The sequence below is a fragment of the Caretta caretta genome, chromosome 9, assembly GCF_965140235.1.
Source record: "Caretta caretta isolate rCarCar2 chromosome 9, rCarCar1.hap1, whole genome shotgun sequence".
Taxonomy (NCBI): domain Eukaryota; kingdom Metazoa; phylum Chordata; order Testudines; family Cheloniidae; genus Caretta; species Caretta caretta.
In genome coordinates, this window is record NC_134214.1 from 11,538,742 (window position 1) to 11,561,395 (window position 22,654).

Sequence of the window (22,654 nt, forward strand, 5' to 3'; positions counted from 1 at the left end):
ATTGAAGCAAATGCATAACATGACGTCAACATGCACACAAGTTCTTTGCGGAATGACAGCCATTACCATCATTACTATAGCAGGTCAGGTTTCAGAGTAGCAGCCGTGTTAGTCTGTATTCGCAAAAAGAAGAGGAGTACTTGTGGCACCTTAGAGACTAACCAATTTATTTGAGCATAAGCTTTCGTGAGCTAGAGCTCACTTCATCGGCTGCATCAATAAATTGCTTAAATAAATTGGTTAGTCTCTAAGGTGCAACAAGTACTCTTCTTCATTTTATAGCAGGTCAGGGACCACAATAAAATATGCTGGTTTAAAAATAAACAGTGTGTTTTCTCTGCAACAGCTGATAACAGGACATTTTCTTATACTCTCTAAACTAGCTAAGGTGCTTGCAAGCTGTCAACTCTTACCCCTATATACACAGCATACCCGTGTAGTGTGGGTTTTTTAATGAGTTTACACATCGCATAAGAATGCTTTCCTTTAACCCGTAACTCGACAGGTTTCTCCATAAAGACACACTGTGAAATAGCTTAGAGCCCAAATGTAGATTGCGTATCCTTTTCTTTTAAAACACAAACCTGAATATCAAGAGAAATGCTTTTAAATTTTGCTTTTTTATTTTAATGAAACCAGTTTGCTTCGATTTTAAACATTTCCATGCAGAGTTTGTAACCCAACCATTACAGCAGCATTGTGATAACTTATAGGAACCAGAAAGTGAAACTCACAAGTCTGGTTTCATTGTCCCAGCACAGAGGCATACAAACGACAAACCAACAGCATTAACTTCAAAGTGTAAATTAAATTATTATAACTGAAAGAATACCTAATACATTATCTAAGGAATTATTAATAACATGTGTAAGAACATGTGGGTTTTTGTAAATAAATATTTGATTTATTGCCTGTGGCAACCCTTGAGCCAAGCTAATAAAAACAGATTATCTTCCAATTTATGTGTTACATTCTTAGGCCCCAATCCAATAGAACTACTCATGTGATTAAAGTTCAGCAGGTGGGTAAGTGTTTGCAGGTTTGGGGCTTTTCTTTGGCCCAAACTTTCCGAAGTGGCCTCTGATTTTGGATACCCACCTTGAGACATCTTGTTCCTGATTTTCAGAAGCGCTGAGCACCCACAACATCAACTGAAGTCAATGGGAATTGGGGTTTCTCAGTCTCTGAATATTAAGCCCTTTGATGCCTCAAATAGTGTATCCAAAACCGAGTGTCCTTTGGAAAACATGGGCCTTCTTTTGATAGTGCAGATAACAGAACAAAAATGCAGAAACAGATGCAGCAGTCAATTCTCAACATGACTCAGTACTTCTGTACAAAGCACTGCCAACCCTCACATCTGCTGCAGGGGAATTCCCAAGCCTTCAATCCCCATCACCTGTTTGCAGCTTCCTTAAACTCTCTTTTCTCTCTACTTGGGATGGCCAGAATCTCCCTCCTCCCTCCCTAAACGCCCTCCACCTTCTCCCCATCACTGGTGCCAAGTTCTGTAGCATGTTCTAATCCCTCAGTTTGCTTCAGCAACCCAACTACCACCTGCCTTCACTGACCCACACACTCACCTCCCACTTCCTCTCTCAATACCAGCAGGCCTTCTCTCCCCCTGCCTCAGCAATCAGACCCCTGACCTCCCTAACTACCACCCCAGCCCCCATCTCCTCCAACGTCACTGAATGCTTATCTACACATGTAGACTCTGTTGCTCCTCCAGCTTCATCCTGCTGCCTCCGCTTTCCACACCACTCAACCTGCACTCTCTGAAGTCTCTAGCAACCGCATCCCAGCCAGATCTCAGGGTCTCATCGCCAGCTTCATCCTCTCTGCTGCTTTGGACTGTCCCATACACTCCTTTTCAACATTTCTGCCTCCCCGGGTTTTTGCCCCTCTCCAGTCCAACAAGACAGCTGTTAAGATCCTCTTCCTCGCCCATCACCATCTAACCTCACCCCTCTGAATCCCTCCACCGGCTCCCCCTTCTCCATCTCAAAGTTCAAGATTCTCGCTCTTGCGTGCAAGACCCTGCATAACTCTGCCATCTGTTCTTAACTGCCCTGGTCTCTTTTGCTTCACCCCTCTCTAACCTCCTCAACACTGTCAAAAAGCGAGTCTCCACACACCATGGGTCCACTTCTCCCAGCACAGTCTTTACTCTTTCTTCCACCACCCAGAGGTGATGCATAAGGCCACTGTCCTCTCCCCACTGAAATCCCTCCAGTAGAACAGCTTTGGGGGGAGAAGAAAGGAGAGACAGGACATACAGGGAAGGAAGTAGAGAATACAATAGAGAGAAAGGGTAGGGGAGCAAAAGGAGAAGAATGGCCTGCTAATTAAGGCGCTAGCCTGAGACACAGGAGACCTGAGTTCAATTCCTTGCTCTGCCATAACTTCCTGTGTGACTGTGGGCAAGTTACCACGTTAGTCTCTCGGTGCCTCAGGTCCCGATCTGTAAAATGGGGCACTTCCCTACCATATAGGGGTGATAGGAGGATAAATATATTAATTGTGAGGTTCTGAGATACTACAGTGATGAGGGCTATATAAGTGCCCCAAGAAGGAAGAGAGGGGTCAAAAACAGATAATCAAGGCAAAGCATGAAGACATGATAACAGTCTTCAAGTACATGAAACGTTGTTATAAAGAGGAGGGTGATAAATTGTGATCCTTAATCACTGAGGACAGGACAAGTGTAATGGGCTTAAACTGCAGCAAGGGAAAATTAGGTTAGATGTTAGGAAAAACTTTCTAACTGTCAGGGTGGTTAAGCACTGGAACAAATTACCTAGGAAGGTTGTGGAATCCCCATCATTGGAGACTTTTAAGAACAGGTTAGACAAACACCTGTCAGGGACACTCTAGATCAGTGGTTCCCAAACTGGGATTCATGAACCCCTGGGGGTTCTCAGAAAAAATTCTCTAATGGCGGAGAGAGCTGTCCCTAGGGACCCTGGGCAGCACAGGGCCATCAGCCCGAAGCCCCTGGACTTCCAAGAGCTAAGCAGATCAAAGCAAGCGTATCTATCACACTGAGGAGATTTCAACTTCAAGACTCCTTATAAGAAATGGAAAGGGAGGTGGATATTTTTTGCTGTTTTTAAAATTGAATAGGCAGCTAGTATTGTTTTAAAAATTATTATGAAGAACAAGTTTAAGCTTTGTAAGTTGTAAGTGCGTTGTTTGCCTGGACTGCTCAAGACCTGAGCACAAGACCTTGTGTAGGAGGAACTCTTTGAGTTGGCTTCTTAAATCCTTCATTCTGTTTCACATCTGATACTCCTTGATGAAACATAGGAGCCTCGTCTTATAATGGGCTTATTCAAAGTGATACAAGCTATGAAAGTGAGATCTTGGAAGAGTGTTGCCGTTTTCATAATGTAATAAAAATACTGTAACGATAAATAATAACAAATAGTGTGTAATAAGCATAGCATAAAAACAAATTTTAAATTTCCAAGATCACTGCTTTTATAATTTATACTCAGGTAAAGGAGAAAATCCCTGGAAATATTCATTTTTAGGAGGAGGTTCGCGAGACTTGACATTTTCGTGAAAGGGGTTCACAGGTTGTTAAAGTTTGGGAACCACTGGTCTAGATAAATACTTAGTCCTGCCTCAGTCGTACATTACTAAGAGATAAACCATTGGCCATAGAACAAGACAGAATAAGTGGAGTGAACCAGGAAGAGGAAGACGGTAAAACAGAAGCATGACACAGATGGAGTAAGTCACATTTTTTCAAATGCCTCCCCTTTGCCTAATTTCCCCATGCAGGGGATGAGAGAGACCCTGATAGTAAAAATAACCAACATACACATGAGCAAACAAACCCCTGTATCCATAAAAAATGAACTTGGAGTCAATTCCTACTCTGCCACCAGTAGCACACACTCACTGACCAGTGCTGGCAACTCCTCTATATTTGGTAATGGAATTTCATAGTGATCTGGAAATATAACGAGTTTGGCTTCATCTTCATACTCAAAATCATCATTGTTTAAATCGCCATTTGTTTCTAGATCTGCAAAAGAGAGAGAGAGAACATAAGGAGATGATAAACTGTTAAGGAAACTAAAAAAATGTTTAGACTGAAATCTGACAATTTATCTGGGGGGAAAAGCTGAGGAACAAAGTATCCATCCTGAGTTAATACTAATTCACAATCACTGAGTACAGCAGCCATCGTTGTGTTGTTACGGACATTGCACTTTGGGAAGTAGATAAGATCCTGGTATTCTTTTGGGTTACTCATTAAGAACAAGAACATAATGCATTCTGGTAGCATCTTTCATCTAGGTCTCAAAGCACTTTACAAACACTGAGGCTTTGTCTGTATTGGAAAGTTTTACCCATTATATCAATATAGTCATACCAGTGTGACCCTCCATGTGGACACACCTATTCCAATATAGAGTGGCTTTCTTTGGTTTAGCTTAAACGCCTTCCCATGCAACATGAACTAAACCAAAAAAGGCACGCGTAATGTAATAAAAGCGTGTACACTGGGGTTTATACCTGTATAGCTATATAATTTAAATTCACACCTTCGATTTTAGCAAAAACACTTTTCCCTGTAGACAAGAATAATCGAAGTTTCACATCATTCCCCATGAAGTATTACGAACAAATGAGGAAGGTGAAGTACAGAGAAGCGGAGGCCAACATTTTTAAAAGTAGTTTTTAATTTTGATGCCTCATTTTTGGGGGCCCCGACTTGAGCCCCCCAGATTTTCAGAGGTGTTGAGAACATGAACCTACTATTCACTCCCGCACCTCCCATTCTCTGCCCCTGGGGCTGTGGTTGCTCAGAAGCTCTGAAAATCAAGACGCACATGCCTCACATTATGCCACATGCCCCAAAATGGAAGTGCACAAAAGCAGAGGGCCTCTTGGGGAAATGTTGGCTGTGATCTGCCCATCAGTGGGTGGCCAACTTAACGATACTGAGCAATTTGGGTAAGGTGAACTAACTTCCCTTCCTAACCAATAACAGATGAACGTAGAATAAAAGAAGCTGATGGGTGTTGCAGTGACCATTTGCCTGCTCTCCTGGTGCCTTCTTGGACACATATGAATACGGAAGATGATACACTGAGATCCACAGCCGAAAAGTCCCAAGTATTATTATTATAGGAAACTAAATGCTCAAGATTAACTGGGTTAACAAGCAGTAATATTTACATGAGATTTGGGTGCTTTTATCATCTTTCATTTCCCTTCCTTTATGCTATGCAGATTTTATAAGATGAAGCCACAAAAAGGAGCAGCGTAAGGAGAGTGAGAAGTAAAAACATGACAGTGTTGCAGTTTTCATGGAAGTCAATGGACATTTTCCCATCAACATGATGGAAGCAGAATCTATCTAGACATCAGGTTTCTACTGTCACATGAAGAAGAGAACATCTGGCCTGAGGTGGTGGATAGCTGACTCAGGTTGGCCCTCATTTGTTCTCAAGGTACATACATAATTTTTACTAATCTACTTAAATGTTAAACAAGCACTGGCATCAACCACTGCACATGTGGAATGTACGAAATCTCGGGTAAGGTGAAGATGAAAGGTGCATGAGTTAAATTACACCCTCTACTTATCCACAGAACAGTCACAGAATAAACAGAATGACTAGGAGCTTCTCCCAAACTCTCACACTAATACACCTCAATCGGACCTGGAGGGATCACCTCTAGGGACAACAATAATCCAGGCTCCATTGAGTCCTTGGCTCTCTGCTGAGGCTGCCAAACCAGGATCAGTTAGTGCCAACTGGGGTTTTAATAATGTGACCACTTGTCTAATAACAACTGGCCCAACCCCACCAACCCACTGCACATAGTCTGAAAAGACAGCCAACAGCAACCTTTAATCACTAACAATCTGGGCTAGATTAAAACAGATGATCTAGAGGAGAGACTAACCCATTACCAACTCCCTGGCTAGCCAATTCTCTCAATAATCCTTTTCCTTAAAAATCATTTTCACAGCAGTCTACTACGGATCACCCAATAACTCCACTACAACCCAGCGCGTCTTTAACATTTCCCATTTCAACCCTTGATTCTGAAGGAATTCTATGGATCCAAACACAATGCTAAACTTTTTCAGAATGCACCTAAAAATAACTTATCTGTTCTTAAAGAGAAATCAAACTGAACAACCTCAAGCCACGGAGGTGTGTGACACCAAACCATGCTGAAGTTCAGTAATGCCCAAGACACTGACAAGTGGCCACCGTCCATAAGGCTAAACAGTTTAAACACACAGTGTCTCTAGGTAACTCCAGAAATGTTATGCTCCAGTTCCCGAAAGCAGCTAAAATATCCAGCATATATCAACGTAGGTGTGGAGAAGGTAAGTCATCCCATTTGGAGCCTGTAACGATGCATTTCAATCAGCCACCAGAGGGCACTGGAGGATGGCTTACTCCAGTGGTTCTCAAGCAGAGGTATATGTACTCCTGGGGGTACTCAGTGTTCTTCCAGGGGGTACATCAACTCATCTAGATATTTGCCTGGTTTTACAACAGGCTACACAAAAAGCACTAGCGAAGTCAGTACAAATTAAAATTTCATACAATGACTTGTTTATACTGCTTTATATACTGAAATGTAGTACAATAGTTATATTCCAATTGATTTATAATTATGTGATAAAAATGAGAAAGTCAGGAAATTTTTAAGTAATAGTGTACTGTGATATTTTTGTATTTTTGTCTGATTTTGTAAGCAAATAGTTTTTAAGTGAGGTGAAACTTGGGATACGCAAGACAAATCAGACTCCTGAAAGGGATACAGTAGTCTGGAAAGGTTGAGAGCCACTGGCTTACTCTGATCATTGCCAATACCTTTAGACATCTGTAAAGGCCTTTGATATTTTTTATTTCTTCACTTTACAGACATTAAGGATGATCAGCTGGTCTAGCATTAATGATCTGCTATATACAAATAGCAATGGCACGGCTCTTCTGGGTGTAAGAACCAGACTGACACCATCACTCCAAGCAGCCCATTTTGACCAAACCCAATAACATTGACCTGACCTGGATTTGAACCGGTGACCTAGAGATGAAAGATTCCGTATCCCATTAGCAATCAATCCCTTGACGATGAGGGTAATGACGCACTTAGGAGTATCCCACCATTTTAGCTACAGTGAAGAAAGGGAAAAGGGGAAGTTTAATTTATCTTTTAAGGCTTCATGCCATTCAGATTGCTACAAGACCAGGAAATTACATTCTCTCTGCACAATCGCCTCAGAAGCCTGACATACTGACTTCAAGGCAGCATGACAAAAAAAAGACATACACTGTTCCATCAGTGCTAGCGAAAGAATGAAGATTTAATTTGTATTTTTTTGAAAAGGGACTATGCAAAATCAGCACCATCTCACTCAACACTTCTGCTCCATGTGGCCAAGATTTGCAAAACTGACTAGCCATTCTGGGTGCCTAACTTTGGGTGACTAACATCTTAAAGGGACCTGATTTTCAGAGGGTGAGTTCTCAGCACTTTAAGCCGGGCCTTTCTAAAAGGGGTCACTTGAGCATCTCAAAATCACTAGCCACTTTGGAAAACCCTGGCCTGTGCACATTCAGAGATGTTTAGTTCAGTGATAAAAATAAATTCTCCTTCCTTTTTATTTCCAATAACCCTGCAGAGCCAAAAAAGCTGAGAGACGGTGAGTTCGTATCTGATCAACAGAACCATTAACTATGTTCTATTATGAGAGAACAGGGCTACCCTGGACTAACTGCAGGCAGAATCTGCCTTCCACAATTGTTACTGGGGATTATGCATGAGCAGGGAAGAACCCACTTGAATTTCAAAACTTAGGTTAGGTTTGCCGAGCCAGCAATTGGGGGAAAAAAATCTATTTTTACTTGTAAATCGAGCAAATTTTATTTAGAAATCAATGTAACTTGAGTAGCAAGGAATGCTGGGAAGCCACTTTCCCGCACAATCCCTTCCCAGGTGAAGGCAACACTTCAAGATGCCTGAATACCATGAGCCCAGGAACCCCTGTGTAGTAATGGGTTTACTTTAGCTCTGAGGTCTCACACAGGCACCAGACAACTGGTGTACAGCAATTCTGAAAGGCTGCTACATTGATGCTGAACCCACACAGGGCAATGTATTTCCCTTCTAAGGGACCAGGAGCTTTATGAGGCTGTCATAGGCACAATTAAACATTGTAGTCATCAAAACAGAGCACCCACGGGTCACAAAGAGCGTGCTGAGGGAGAGGACGAAAGGGAAGGCAAAATAACCAATGCTCTAAGTGGAGGCCAGGCTGGGATTGTTATTTTGGGCAAGGAGTCAGCAGGGTAAATTTACTCAGCTATCATCTGGCCCAGCTCATAAGCATCACCCTAGTGATAGCGAGAAGTGCACTGCCGCTGGCTGACTGAAAACAGCAGCTGAGTGGGCTGTTGGTGGCAGAGAGTGCCGTAAACTAAGCCATTAGAGGGAAAAGAAGGGAGAAACACTTGACTGGACATGCCCAGATTAGATTTAGATGAGTTACCAACTGAACGCACTAATAATAGTGGCATAATTAGATCCCAGGCAGGACCCCCAAACAGGATGTCCACCGTGTGCATGGTGATGCCTGTGTGTGAGACAGAGAGCTCCCTCATAACACAGATCAATGAGTTCGCAACCGATATTGAGGCCCTACAAAGGGGTCTTGAAAATCAAGTCTCATTTAGGGCTCAATCCAGATCCCATTGCCTTGAATGGCAGAGGCTCAAGCCCTTGAACCTCAAATCATTCCTTCCAGCTGCCCCCAAATTATCATGAATGCAGCATCTGTCTATTCAGATAAGCGAGCCATTTGGAACAAGGATTCGTCTTCAGACATGCCTGTAAAGCACCAAGCTCACTAGCAAAGCTATAAAAGAAATAGATAAATAATAAATATACTCTACAGCCATTTCATCCTGTTTGGTGAAAGGAAACCAAACTGCAGCACAACTGAGACTTTACAATGCTTCTCACTAGGATCCACTAAATCACTAACTATAAACTGGATAATATTTGCACGGTGCTTTGAAGATGTAAAGCATTAAGTACTATTTTTTACTATGAGGTATTTACCTCAGTTTAACACCATAGCGGTTAATATAATCATTATTTCCACTCCCACTGTACTATGGATTTTCTTCAAAATTACAAGTTAAGTAGGCAAAGAAAACTAAGCCAACAAAATTAAAATCCCTAGTTGTATTCCTAATAATGTTAGGGTTAGTTATACTGATTTTATGTAAGTATGGTTGTTAATATGTTTTGTAGTCAGGGCTCCTACTTTCTATGGCTCTATCTAAAACAACAAATTATTAAAACTGCAATATTTGTAAACTCTTATTTTCTTTTCACTATATATGCTGTCTGTCCACCTTTCTGAATTTCACTTAAGTTTGGGTAATGAAACTAGAAAGTGACAATTTCACTCACTTCTTAGCCTGTTTCGCTTTTGGCTCTCATGTGCTGGCACACCTCTATTGTATTTAAGTTCACAAAGCTACAGGGGAATGTTTAAATCCTCAAATCACCATTTCTATTCATAGAGTAGTGTCTGTATTTTGTACAATCACACTTACATGAACACAAAATCTAAATATTGAGCCACAAGCTAGATGACTGAACCCTTTTAAGAAGGCGGTAACATTGCAAAATAAATAGACAAGTTAAAGATATCCTTACTGAAAACAGGGCTCAAGTACATTTTGCCTGCAAGGTGCTTATGGTCTGGAAGACTAGCCATGTTGGCTCCAAATTAGTTCACCAAAGCAATTAACCAGATGTCATCAGGGAAAGTTTGAGACGTTCACACACAAAGTTCACATAAGGACATTTTTGCAAACTCACAAATAAAAGATTCTCTATTCCCTTCTTAGGCTAATTTTTGTTTCTAACTCACACAATTGGCAGCACACCCCCTACCATGGCTCTTTTCAGTGTTTCGGGAAGGAGAATCTCAATGGTTTGATCCTACGCTTTTTTCAGATTTCTTCATTTCCATTCTATTCTCATGATAGCAGCAGTTCTGGAAGCCATTCTATGAGATTTTTAAAGATGTGTTTCTAATAGAGGAGACTGGAAGGGGTTTAATAGCCTTAATAGCCGTATATCAAAGAGGATTATAACTAGCAGAGTAACAGGTGTCCAAACTAGCCTGACTGTACAGAAAGCCAGCTTCACTGGGGCTGCTAGGAATCATTCAGAGCAAGACACCCAAAACCTATCTCAGAAGGTCACTTGATCATCTATTGCAGCCCCACTACCTGTGTGAGCCCAGACTGGCTAGGAATATGCATTGGCTGACCAATCACTGCCAGTTTGGTGTCAGCCTCTATCATGGAATGAGCAAGTAAAAGCAGTACTTAAAGTTCTGTAAAGATGGAACATCTGGCAACTCAACACCAGCTATGAGAAAGCATCTAGAGGCAGCATGGTTACTGCTCTGCTACTCTGCCTCTGCTACTGACTCCTTGTGCAACCTCATGCAATTCACTTAACCCCTCAGTGCTTTAGTTCCCCCATTTGTGAATGGGGATAATCATATTTATTTACTCACCTTTACATCCATAGATCTCAAAGCACTTTACAAAGGGCTATACAGGTGCTAACCACTGCTGTAAAAACACCACTTAAAGGATTAAAATGAGACAGTATCAAGAGAGTTTCAGTTCATCCCCAAGCAGCAACAGCTGTGCAGAGGATTATGAAGGAGCACACTGCCCAGAGGAGAGCAGAATCTCCACAGATGTCTCAGATCCATAAGGTCCTGGGGTAAACAGTGACAATTCAATGGACCAAATTCATCACTGGTGTAACTCCCCTGCCTTCAAGGATTAATTGGAACCAAGGCTGTTGGAACATCTGGAACAGCTTTAACAGCATGGGAGCAGAATAGTCAGATGCAAGGGCACAATTTAAAGAGCAGGAACAAACCCCTCTTCTAGCAACAAACGGCAGAGGAGCAATGGTGCATCACTGACCCTCTCTAAGCTATATAAAATGCGTATGCAGTAAATTAGCAATAACAAAATTTGGTTCTGTGTTTCTATGAGCCTTTTTTGTGTGCATCTCATTCACATTTGCATTACTAACACTGCAAGGCAGCCCTGCTTGGCAGTCTGATTTCTTTCGGAAGCTTATGCAGCCACTCTGTAATCGTTTAGTGATAATTGAAAATTATTCTAAATATGAAATGCTCGCAACTGGCATTTAAACCAGTGCCTGCCAACTCCTCATTAACAGCACCTTCCTCTTACGGCGGGGGGGGGGGGGGGGCGGGAAGGGGAAGAGAAGAGAACTTCACTTGTTTACTCTCCTCTCACTAACTTCCCCTTTCTTTTCTTTTCTCCAGGAGCCTTTTTCAGAACTTACTCCTGCCATTAAAATGACTGAATCCATCACAATCCTCTCAGCAACACATTCCACAGACCAAAGCAACTCCAGTGGGATACCAAGCTATTGTTCCCCCTTCCACTATCAGAAAGCTGGCGTTTGCTATGAAAACATTTAACCCCTTCACCTCAGGAAGAATTACTTAGCTACTTTCAGTAGTGACTATGGCTTGTATTGTCTCTCCACCCCATGAAAGACATGAAAAGGAAAAAAAATACACAGAAAATGCACCAAAAAAGCCCCAGAAGTGGGTAGAGTGGAGCTGATACTGTAGGGTCCAAATGAAGGAGTTTATGGGATCCTAAGATTTCTTGGCTGATGCATAAATCAACTGATATCTAGGAAAATTAGGGTTTGATAGAAAGATGATTAGAGGCAGATGAAGGAAACTCATTGGGGGTTTCCCTTGCTTTCCCTCACTTCCTTGCTTTGTGTACATCAGGGAGACATGTCAGGCAAATAGAATTGTGTAAGCGTTATTAAAAGATGTTCAGTATACATGTACAGTTACATTTACTTTGGACCAGAATGGGGACCCCTTACCCACACTCATAAGCAGTTACAAATAGTTCCACAGAAGTTAATGGGACTACTCCTGAGAGCAACTGCTCACAAGCAGGAATCAGGGATCCCCAGACTGGCCCTATATAAAAAGTTAATCCAAATTCACATTTTATAAAAGCAATATACTATGGTGATGGCGCACATGTAAGTAGACAGACAGGTGTCTAACAAACCCTAAGCAGTTTGAGAATATCTGTGAGGCTGTTTTGGGATGATCATTAATAATTTATTTTAAAAGGAAGACACTTACAAATTTGTAATCTTTCTACTTTGAACAGTTTTAAAAACAAAACAAAATAAGGCAGACATGCTGGAGTGGCAGGTGTACCCAAATGCACATGCACTGGGGTTAGACACAAGGACTGTGTAAGAGCAGCTATCTACAATACCTAAAAATAGCACTGCATTCCTCCTTTTTGGTAAAGCTCCACCAGATGCGCCTGGTACCTTCTGGAAAGAAAAAAAGAAAATATACAGTTAAAAATCTAACCTGTGAACCTGAAATAAGCAAACAACAGCCTCATGCCGGAGCTTCCCCTGACAGGTAGAGGGGTCAGTGTGCATTCGGCGTGTTTTCGGGGGAGGGATGCACAGGTACAAATTTAGTACTGGTAAAAGGTGCCAGACGGACATCCCTGAACAACAAAGTCCTCTATTTAACCATAGAACACCTACAGCAGGGGCAGCAGAAGCATACGCTTCCTTCATATCCCTCGCCAATGGGACTTGACCCTGATCCAGTGGGACCACCTTTGGAAGTCAGAGTAGTTTATTCTATATGTCCACTTACTCCCCTCTGCCAGCAGACCGATGTGATAGCACTGGTAATGACACACACACATACCCTAAGAACTGGATGGGACCATCACGTAATTTCACACCTACTCCCACACCATCAGATGTCAAGAGTGCTTAATGACTGGACGCAGACTGGACATGATGACCCGGAGAAGAAAGACTCTGCCTCCCATTACCAATCCAGGTGGGCCACCAGGGCCCTCTTGGGTGTTATAACAGACTGTTATCTGAAGTAAATAATCTAAAATAAATGCCTCCTCAATGAGGGCCTGAGCCTGCTCCCACTGAAGTGAATGAGAGTGATCACAGTGGTCTGTAAGCGTTAGGTGCTATGCAGAAAACCTATCTAGGCAGCCTGGTTTAATTTTAAGATGGCAAAAACCTATGAGCAGAGCAGAGCAGAGCAGAGCTGTGTGACAGATATTCCAGCGATAGAGCTAATTTCAATTTCAGGTAGTGCTTTTGCCAATTCAAAGTGCTTTACAAAGCAATGGGAAGAATACCGGCAGCACCATAAATGCAAGCACAACTCTTTCTAAGCTATTCAGAACCATGCACTGTTAAAACTTCTTTAGTGATTAGTTTTTTGTGGCTATTGTGCCAGCAGCGTATCTTTTACAGCATGTAACATAATGTCATGCTCCTTTAAGTTTGTTGCTTTTTTATTATTTTTTTAAATAGTAAAATTAGGATACAACAGGTGGAAAGAGACAGGCCCAGAATCTGTCAACCTAGGAAGAGTTCATGTGTTTGTCTCTGCTGACAAGGAGGCGAAGAGTTCACATATTTTGGGTGATTCTTTCTGCTACGTAAATAAAGCTTCGGCCAAAGAGATTGGCTAGAATCATCAACAAGCTTTCACACCCCATAGAAAAGTTTTCCATTATCAGAAAGAACAGACACCAACTAATGTTTCTCGGTTACACTTATCAAAACAACAGAACCTACCGTTCAGATTTATCATACTGATTTTTTATTTATTCACCCTGTAGGCAAGGGGAGTGGCCACTAGTATTAAAAACTAGCTCATTTTCTCAATGCAATGTAAGTGACAAACAGAAAAGAAACACATTTTCTCACTCTTAAAAAATATCCCAGATCTACTACCATAAGCAGCAACATACAGAACAGATGGTTGCCTCCTCCCCTCACCCCACACACTCCAAATTATCTCAGTGGTTCAACCACCACACTGGAAAGCTGGGATTGAACTCCCACCACTCCATGTGAGACCTGGAGCAAGACATTAAGACCAACATTGTCGAGAGTGACCACTCACTTTGGGTGCCTCCATTTTTGGCTCCCTATCTTTAAATATCTCAGCCTGATTTTCAGAGGTGCCAAACACCTGCCGCTCCCACTGGCTTCAACTGAAGTGGTGGACGCTCAGCACTTCTGAAGAAGCAGGCCCAGGGAGTTTGTGCCTTGCTTTGCCAATCTGTAAGCCGGAGGTGATAACTTTCCTCCCTCACAGGCTGTTACAAGCATTAATTAATATTTGTAAAGCATTTTAAGATCCTCCAACAAAAGGCAGAGTCAGGGTGAAGTAGTAATAGCAGTGCTATGTTGGTCTCCCCATGTTACTTGTACTAAGTGTCAGGAACCTTATTTGGCAGCTCTATGAATCGCAGATCTGTGTAATGAACCTCCATGTTATCTATGTTCTCGCAAGAGGGCCCATCGCTATCTAGTATCTGAGCACCTGCCATGTATTACCCTTCCCAATGCAGCGCAATGGTTTCAAAAGTCACGGGGGCTAAGGCAGAGAGAGCATCCAACTGAACACTGCCTGTGTTATATCTCTGCTGTGCACAGTACTGGCAACACAGCCATTGAGGCTGCAGAAGAGTAACTGGTTTTTAAAGCTCAGAAAAAAAATAACTATGCAAAAATTCAATGTGGTGAGTCAACCGATGTTGCTACCATAGGGGTGCTGCACAGCTTGCAGTGCCAGTGACATACGTTTCCCATTGATTCTATGAAAGATGACCTGGGAACAGATCCTTCACTATTATAAGCTGCCATAGCTCCACTGAAACCAATGGAACTACGACAATTTACACAAGTGGAGGACCTGCCCCTTGCTCTTCTGTAAAGCTGTGCCAGGACACACATACTTATCCCAGACACTTCAGGAAGTGACAAAGACTTCCACATTCTGCAGGGCTGATACCAAGGCAATGAGAGACAGGAATAGCAACCTGGTCACCTCCATCCAATGTCACTGCACACAGTGCTGCATGGCTTCTCGGTCTCATACAGCCCTAGTGCTTAGTAAGCATCCGAGAACCTGTGCTGGGTCCTTCATGAAGCTGTCAAGAAAGTGAATCTCATTAGAGGCAGTCTAACGGGTTCTCAACATTTGGCATTGTTTTGCTATGACATGGGGCCCCATCACTAGCAACTCCACAGGAGGGAAGTGGCTCCCACAAGGTAGCAATATCCCAACAAGCTGTTTTAAGAGCAGAGAAGTTCAGGTCCTCACAAAGGATCGCAAGTTTCTCCTTAATGATGCCTTCAATCATCCAGTATGGGTGGCAGGCTTAGCCAACTTTGCTGATATCTCTGGGTACCTGAATGACCTGAACTACTCTTTCCAGGAGCAACACACAAATGCCTGTCCATCTGCACCAGGGTACAAGCACTCATCAGGAAACATGGACATTGGTCTTCCTGAACGTAGACAAAATGTGGGGTCATTTCAGACTTCGAGATAACACATTTGCAAAATTGTGTGGATCATAGACCCATTCAATTATATTTTTATAGTTCCAATTAACTCATTTAATTAATGTTAATGTCCTAAGGCCGAACATCTAGTACGGTAACATGAAGACATGTATGAATTTATGATGTTGTCCAGCAAAAGTGAAGCAGAGAAGTAGTTTTCATTTTCGCCCCACTGTATCTAAACCTTTGGAGACATATCTAAACACATGTACATACACACACACACACAATTAACATAGGGGCATTGTGCTAGACATCCCTTGTTTCTCAGAGAAATAGTAATATTATCGAATTGTGAGTTTATAGGTCCCCTCTCATTCAGAAAAATCCCAATGTAGGTTACAAACTCTGGAAGTTATGGATATTCAGCCACCTCTGGGGTGGAACACTGCAGCCATTAACATTACATAACAGGCTCTAGGTGGACAGAAGAGTACTGCCTAATCAATTATCACTGTATCATCCACTCGCCAAGTACTGCCCCAATCTTGCTGAACCTGGCAGGTGAGTTCTCCCAATGTCCTACCAAGATGCAACCCACAAAGAAGCCCCAAGATTCCTCAGTAGCCGAAGAGTGTCTTTGCAGTGATCTAGCCGCTTATGTTTACTTTGACACTGAGCTGAACATCAGTGTACTTGCTTTCCATCTCTAGAGATCTTGGTTCAAATCCTTGTCAACACAACAGGCAAAGGGATTTTGGAGATCCCATTTTAACCCCAATTTGGCTTTATACTGAAACCTCCCACATACTTTGGCAAGACTAGCAGACTCTCTCACGACAAGAATAACAAGTATCAGAGGGGTAGCCGTGTTAGTCTGGATCTGTAAAAGCGGCAGAGTGCCCTGTGGCACCTTATAGACTAACAGACGTATTGGAGCATAAGCATGCATCCGACAAAGTGGGTAGTCACCCATGAAAGCTTATGTTCCAATACGTCTGTAAGAATAACAAGGACATTGGAGGCTTGGGGTGATACTCATATGTAAGCCTGAATAGGACTTCTGCCCACCTGGCTCTAGTCAGTGCATTTACCTTTCACAAGCACTAAATCCACTCACCAAAAGAACATTTGCTAGAACCTGCCCAGTCTACCACAAGTTTACAGTAACAGTGTGATGGAAATGTAGCTATTTCCCAACTGCCCAGGGACATGGAATCTTCTGCAAGAGGATTTCCCTAATTTTTAGCATACACCGACTCACCCGAACTTGCAGCCACCACTCTTCTCATAAAGTAAGAATGGACAGGATCTTTTTCCAAGTTCAAGGGAGATCCTTGATCAGCCAAAGAGATCACTGCTGTAGAACAACAGGAAGCACTCTTTGTCCCATCCTAAGTAACTATCTCAGTCCCAGTAATTCACCCAAGGATTCAAAGCTACACTGGAAAGTAAACTGAGTGGCACATCAAACCAAACCACACCTTCTACTCTGTTTGGGTCAGAGTTCATTAACAGCCCATTGTATTAGAATACAAACACCAAACAAATATATGCATGTGCGCACACAAACACAGTTGGCCTTAACATTTTATATCAATAGTAAACCCAGTAAAAGTAGGGACGTATATCTAATAGGAAGCTTGTCTGTATTATAAAAGATTGATCTGGGAAGCAGTGTTTGGATCTAGGGTCCATTTCAGGCTAGAGTTTGGATTACAGCGCAAATGAGGACTAAGGTTCACTCTTCTGAGTAAATTTCTGCCAGCTTGAGCCAAAATCTCATGAAAACCCTCGTTCTCAGAAGATTCCAAATATATCTGAACCATAACCAATGTACAGGCCTCTTGGTCCAGATTTGTAAAGCTACTTAGGCACCTAAAGATGAGCATAGGTGCCCAGTAAAATCAATGAGAATTAGACACCTAGGTGCTTTTTTTCTTTTTTTGGGGGGGTGGGGAGGGGGGATGATGGGAAATCACCATAGGCACCAATGTGCATCTTTAGGTAACTAAATACCTTTAAAAATCTGGCCCCTGGTGGTTTGAATAAAAATTGCACAGTTGAGTTTGAACCCAAGGATCTAAATCTGACCTCTACCCAGCCCAAATTTCAAAGGGAGTCAGATTTGATATTTCAGGTTTGGCCCATCTCCCAGATACTTTATCTGAAGTTGCATATGAGGTATAAGAACCATCTGAATAGCTGGTCTGGAAGCTAGAAATCTCACCTCTATCACATGTCGTTTCAGATGCATATATACACTCTGTCCTGTTTTTCGATAGTGCCTTTCAACATGTTCCCTTCCAAATCCCAGAAACGTGTTCATGCACACATAGAGACCTCCTTCTGAATCCTGAAAGGAATAATAGGAAAAAGTTACTATATAGAAGGAACTGAATGGGACAGAAAGACACCAGCAAGCAGAGACAGTTAGGAACCACAACCTTTTGCACCTTCCCCTTATCACATTAGCACATCACACGCTTACATATTAAGTTATAGAGGAAAGAGAATTGTCTTCCTTTTAAAAATCTTCCACACCATGTGACAATGTATACTAGCAGCCGATTGGACCACAGTGACTGCACCACTAAAGAGTTTACAGCGGTACAACTGCACCGATGCAGCTGTAAGCTCTTTAATGGAGCCACTCTAAGCTGACAGGAGAGAGCTCTCCCATTGACTTAATTACTCCGCCCCCAACAAGCAGCAGCAGCCACCTCAGCGGGAGAAGTTCTCCGGCCAATATAGCGCTGTCCATACCAACAGTTAGGTTGGTGTAACTTTTGTTGCTCAGGGGGGATGGCTTATTCACACCCCTAAGCGGTGTAAGTTATACCAACGTAAGTGGTAGTGTAGACATAGCCTAAGTGTGTCAAGACCTGATGTCTAGTAGCAGGCCTTGAAAAATCCATTTAACTATTCATCCTTTGCAAGAGGAAGGTATCCCTTGGAGAATGTGAGCCCTTTGGGGGATGGGGGAGGCTACTAAGCCATCAATACCAGCAGAATCTAAGCTTTCATTTTAAATAATAACGTGTCTAGCCCTACGGCTACAAAGATAACCTTCTGAATGGGAACTGGTGTACAGCTGTCCTCCTAAGGGTGAAAACTGGCTGACCACTTCAGTGCTTCTTCTCTTGCTCATTGCTTTCCCAAGCTGTAAAAGAGTCACTAACAAGATTCTGGTCTGTTTCACAAGTAGAACCTGTCTAGAACCCACTGGGCAAAGTGAAATTGGTAAGAATCATCTCAGTTTTGCTCTGCTTCTGTTTGAGACATCTATGAACAGAGGCGGGCACAGGCACTGGCCCTAATCATAAAGTAAGGAAACTTAAAGCAAGTATAGCAGAGAAGAATCATGAGTTACACCCTCTTGAAATTGTTTAGAAAGACTAAACCCCAAGGGAGGTCCAGGTAAAGCTACCCAGTAGGAGTCCCAGCACCTTTCCCTTTGCCAGTAGCTGGGTGTTGAGGATGGCTCGCTGACCAGGGAATTGCCCCAGAATCCCACTGCCACCAGCTCCGTCCCAAATCATTCAAACTGTGCTGCTAACAGGTCTGGTCACCTGGTTAGTAGGCGTCAGACACATTTTTTAAGCCCTTTCTAGTAGTCTATTGTTCCATGTAGGTGGTGCAGATCAAAGGGCGGTCTTTTAAAAGCACTTTGATCTTGCTTGCATTCTGAACTGCAGGATGGCAAAACATCTCACTTCTGATCTCTGGAAACACCACTAGCTGAAGTCACCCATAGCTAGCTTAGATACTGCTAGTGTATCAAGCAACAAGAGTCACCAATGGCTTCAAAATGTTACACATAAGGAACATGCACTTAATTCTTGATCATAAATTGTTACAGGGATAAGTATGTTCTTGTATCTCGTGTATGTGAAAAACCCAGACATCAAAACTATAGACAGGAAACAGGACTAAATGTACTCTCCCAAATTTGGAGTTATTGTTTTATCCAAAGTCACCTGAGGTGCTGGAAGAACACTCTGAAGGGCTGATAGTGCTAAACCTGCCTGTGTTATTTAGTGCCTGATACCAGATCTGCTGTATCAGGCACTAAATAACTGGCAATAAATGGGGATAAGAGAAATCTATTTCTACCATAAAGTTTATTAAAGCATTAGAAACTCCAGCCTCGATGGCCTTCCTTAGGATTTATAAATTGGTTAGTCCCTAAGGTGCCACTAGTACTCCTTTTCTTTTTGTGAATACAGACTAACACGGCTGCTACTCTGAAACTTAGGATTTATGGGGCCCTATGCAGTATTATTAAACTGGTGCCCCTATGCCGGCACAACTGGTACCCCTACGCCAGCACATTCGGCTCTGTGAATAGGGGTGCCCCTATACTGCCTCTATACTGGTGCCCCTATGCTGGTGCATTCGGCTATGTGAATATGGCCCCTGCCTTCCGCCTAGGTAGACGACTGCAGAGTGCGCTGGGTGTGCAAGAGCCGACCCGCTCTTACCTGCTGTCTCGGTCATAGGTGCGGACTCCGTGGGTGGGTGCTCTGGGGCGAGAGCACTCACAGGGAAAATTTAGTGGGTGTGGAGCACCCACCAATGCCAAGCTCCCCTCCTCTGCCCCCCTCGCCTCTCAAGCGCCGGTGGCCATGCACTTACCAACAACTCCCCCTCACTCCCAGCGCTTCCAGAGCGCCACAAACAGCTGATTCGCGGGGTTCAAGCTCCAGAATGGAGAGGGAGGATCGGGGATGGGGCGCACTTGGGGGAAGAGGTGGGGAAGAGGCAGGGCGGGGGTGGAGCAGGGGTGGGAAGAGGTGGAGCGGGGACTTGGGGGAAGGAGTGGAGTAGGGGCAGGGCCTAGAGCGGAGTGGTGGGGGTCAAGCACCCCCTGGCAAGATGAGATGTCGGCGCCTATCGTGCCGGTGGTGTCCCAAATTTTCACGTACCCTACACATCCGCATATGCCTAAGGACGGCCCTGATTCTATTTAACATCAACCCCCCTGAACTTTAAACGATCAAGACCTTTGAAGCAAGGGCTGCATCTACCATTATGAACCACCCAGGACATCACTGATGCATAAAGTAGTAATAATTATTTATTTTAAAATCATCCCCAGTATATGTTTTCATAGATTCACACAGTTTAAGGTCAGAAGGGACCATTATGACAGCCTCATTTGACCTCTGGCATAGAGTTTTGCAGACAAACACACACATAGATCTTTAGTATGCGAAACATGGAAGCCACCTCACATATGCAGTCATTCCTTGTCCTTTTTCTTTTATATCCTTTATTATCTCCACAGCTAAAGCATTCTCACAAAAAGTCAAGGCTGCATCCCAGTTAAAAGAAGCCTGTGGATGCTCAGCCTAAATAAAAATATATCCCATTGTCAATTAACAGGTGTTTCGGGAACTTTGTTTATAATTCTGTTTTCTCTGAGACACTTCGTTCTCTTTTTTCCCCGGAGCGACTCCATGAGAGCACTCAGCTCTTTTGCTAAGAAGGCTATGGCAACTATTTGACATTTTCAGGACATATGCTAAATGTGGAAGCTGCGTAAGTTAGCTGGTGGTTACTAATAGGAGAGTTATTTCTCCTAGAAAAAGCAGGCAGGCTGTTCTCTCACACAACCTGAACAGAAGAAGACACTGTGTTCAAAAGTCTAACACAGTCATGGTAAAGCAGTGTTAGTGGTAAGGACTAGAGCTCTTGGATATATGAAATTCACCCCTGTGCAGACAGCCAGGGCCTTGCTCCACTTAATGCCCATTCAAGCCCTATTCTGAAGGCCTAACTGGGGCCTTGGCCTTGTGCTGGTGAATTTCACCTATAGGGAATACCATATGTCCTGGAGGTAGGCAACATTCATCTTAGATTTCTAAGTGGCTATGGTGGAAAATCTTTTTCACTGATTTTTTTTTTTAATGTGAGTGCATTTTTGTTTTGGTGAAAGGTGCTAGAGACTCAAGCACACTATCTATCTGCAAACAAGAACAATACACTGTTCCCAGAGACTAGGAGCTCTCTACAAACAAAACCATGAAGGTTCAGTAGTGAGGTGCATAAAGAGGAGTTTTATTGATCATGCCCGCTACTGTAGTATCCTCTCGGCCTGAACTAAACAACCAAAGTCCTGTCCCAACATGCACTGGGATCAGTGTAAACTCTGGGATGGAGCATCTGAAGACAGTGTTTTCTTTTACTTTTTCAAAGTCCTAAACAGGGCCGGCCCACAACATTTTGGCACCTGAGGAGGGGAGCTCAAATGACGCCCCCCATGCCCCCTCACTTGGGCCAAAATTCTGAAACTCTGGGTCCTAGTGGTGCCCCCCCACAGTCTGGCACCTGAGGCAGCCGCCTCAGTTTGCCTCACGGTAAGGCCAGCCCTGGTTCTAAGACAGTGCTAAGGTGGAAGCTTCTACCCACTGCTCAGACAATGGGCCTTGATCCTGACCTAGAAGGACCTTCTAGTAAGAGACTAGTGCAGCCTTCTCACAAGCAGAATCTTCCCTTAAAGATTCAAGGAAGGATTTTAACAACATGCACCCACAAAGTGGGAGTAAATGGAAGTTTTCCTTACAACACTGCTTACTGTTCTTCATCATTTACATTGCAGGAGTGACCACAGTGTGCTAAGTGCTTTCCAAACTCAGAGGAAGGCAGGGTCCCTGCTCCAAAAAGCAGACAGTCCAGAAAGATTATCTTATATCATCATTTAGACAGTACTTTGTGTTAAAATAAAGGCTGGAAGAGGCTTTCACGGAAGGGAATCCATGGAGATATGAAGTCAAAGCATGATAGGGTCCACCTCCTTTCAAACCTTGGGGAGAGAGAAGGGAGATGGAGCAAGAACACTGGTGATGGGAGGGCTGGGGAACACAAACACTAATCCACAAGGAACCAGCATGAGATCACCATCTCATTTCAAGCACACAGGATACCAACAGCTATCAGATGCTAATGGCTTTCAGTCCCTACCAACCTGCTTCGGATTTGAACCCGTGACCTGTATCCTATTACCAATCCCTGAGCCATCCAGTCCCCCTTGGGAAATCTACAGTTTAACATTTTCATTTCCTGACATGACTAGGATAATAATGTATAAGGACATGTGGCTGTTACAGAGCTGCTAACATGGTGAACAGTCACATAGTAAAACATACCAGTACATATCACAGGAAAGAGGAAAAAGGATACATTAATACTCACG

At 43.1% G+C, this 22,654-nt stretch overlaps 1 protein-coding gene across 1 annotated transcript in view; it reads right to left on the bottom strand.

The window, feature by feature from the left end:
* USP13 (ubiquitin specific peptidase 13) overlaps nt 1–22,654 on the bottom strand; it is an 81,042-nt gene that overhangs the window by 45,951 nt on the left and 12,437 nt on the right. Inside the window, exons 2-4 of the mRNA XM_048863129.2 lie at nt 17,687–17,812; nt 12,378–12,438; nt 3,915–4,036 (exon numbers count right to left, since the gene is read on the bottom strand). Of these exons, the coding sequence (XP_048719086.2) occupies nt 3,915–4,036; nt 12,378–12,438; nt 17,687–17,812 (309 nt within the window). The remainder of the gene's footprint in view (nt 1–3,914; nt 4,037–12,377; nt 12,439–17,686; nt 17,813–22,654) is intronic.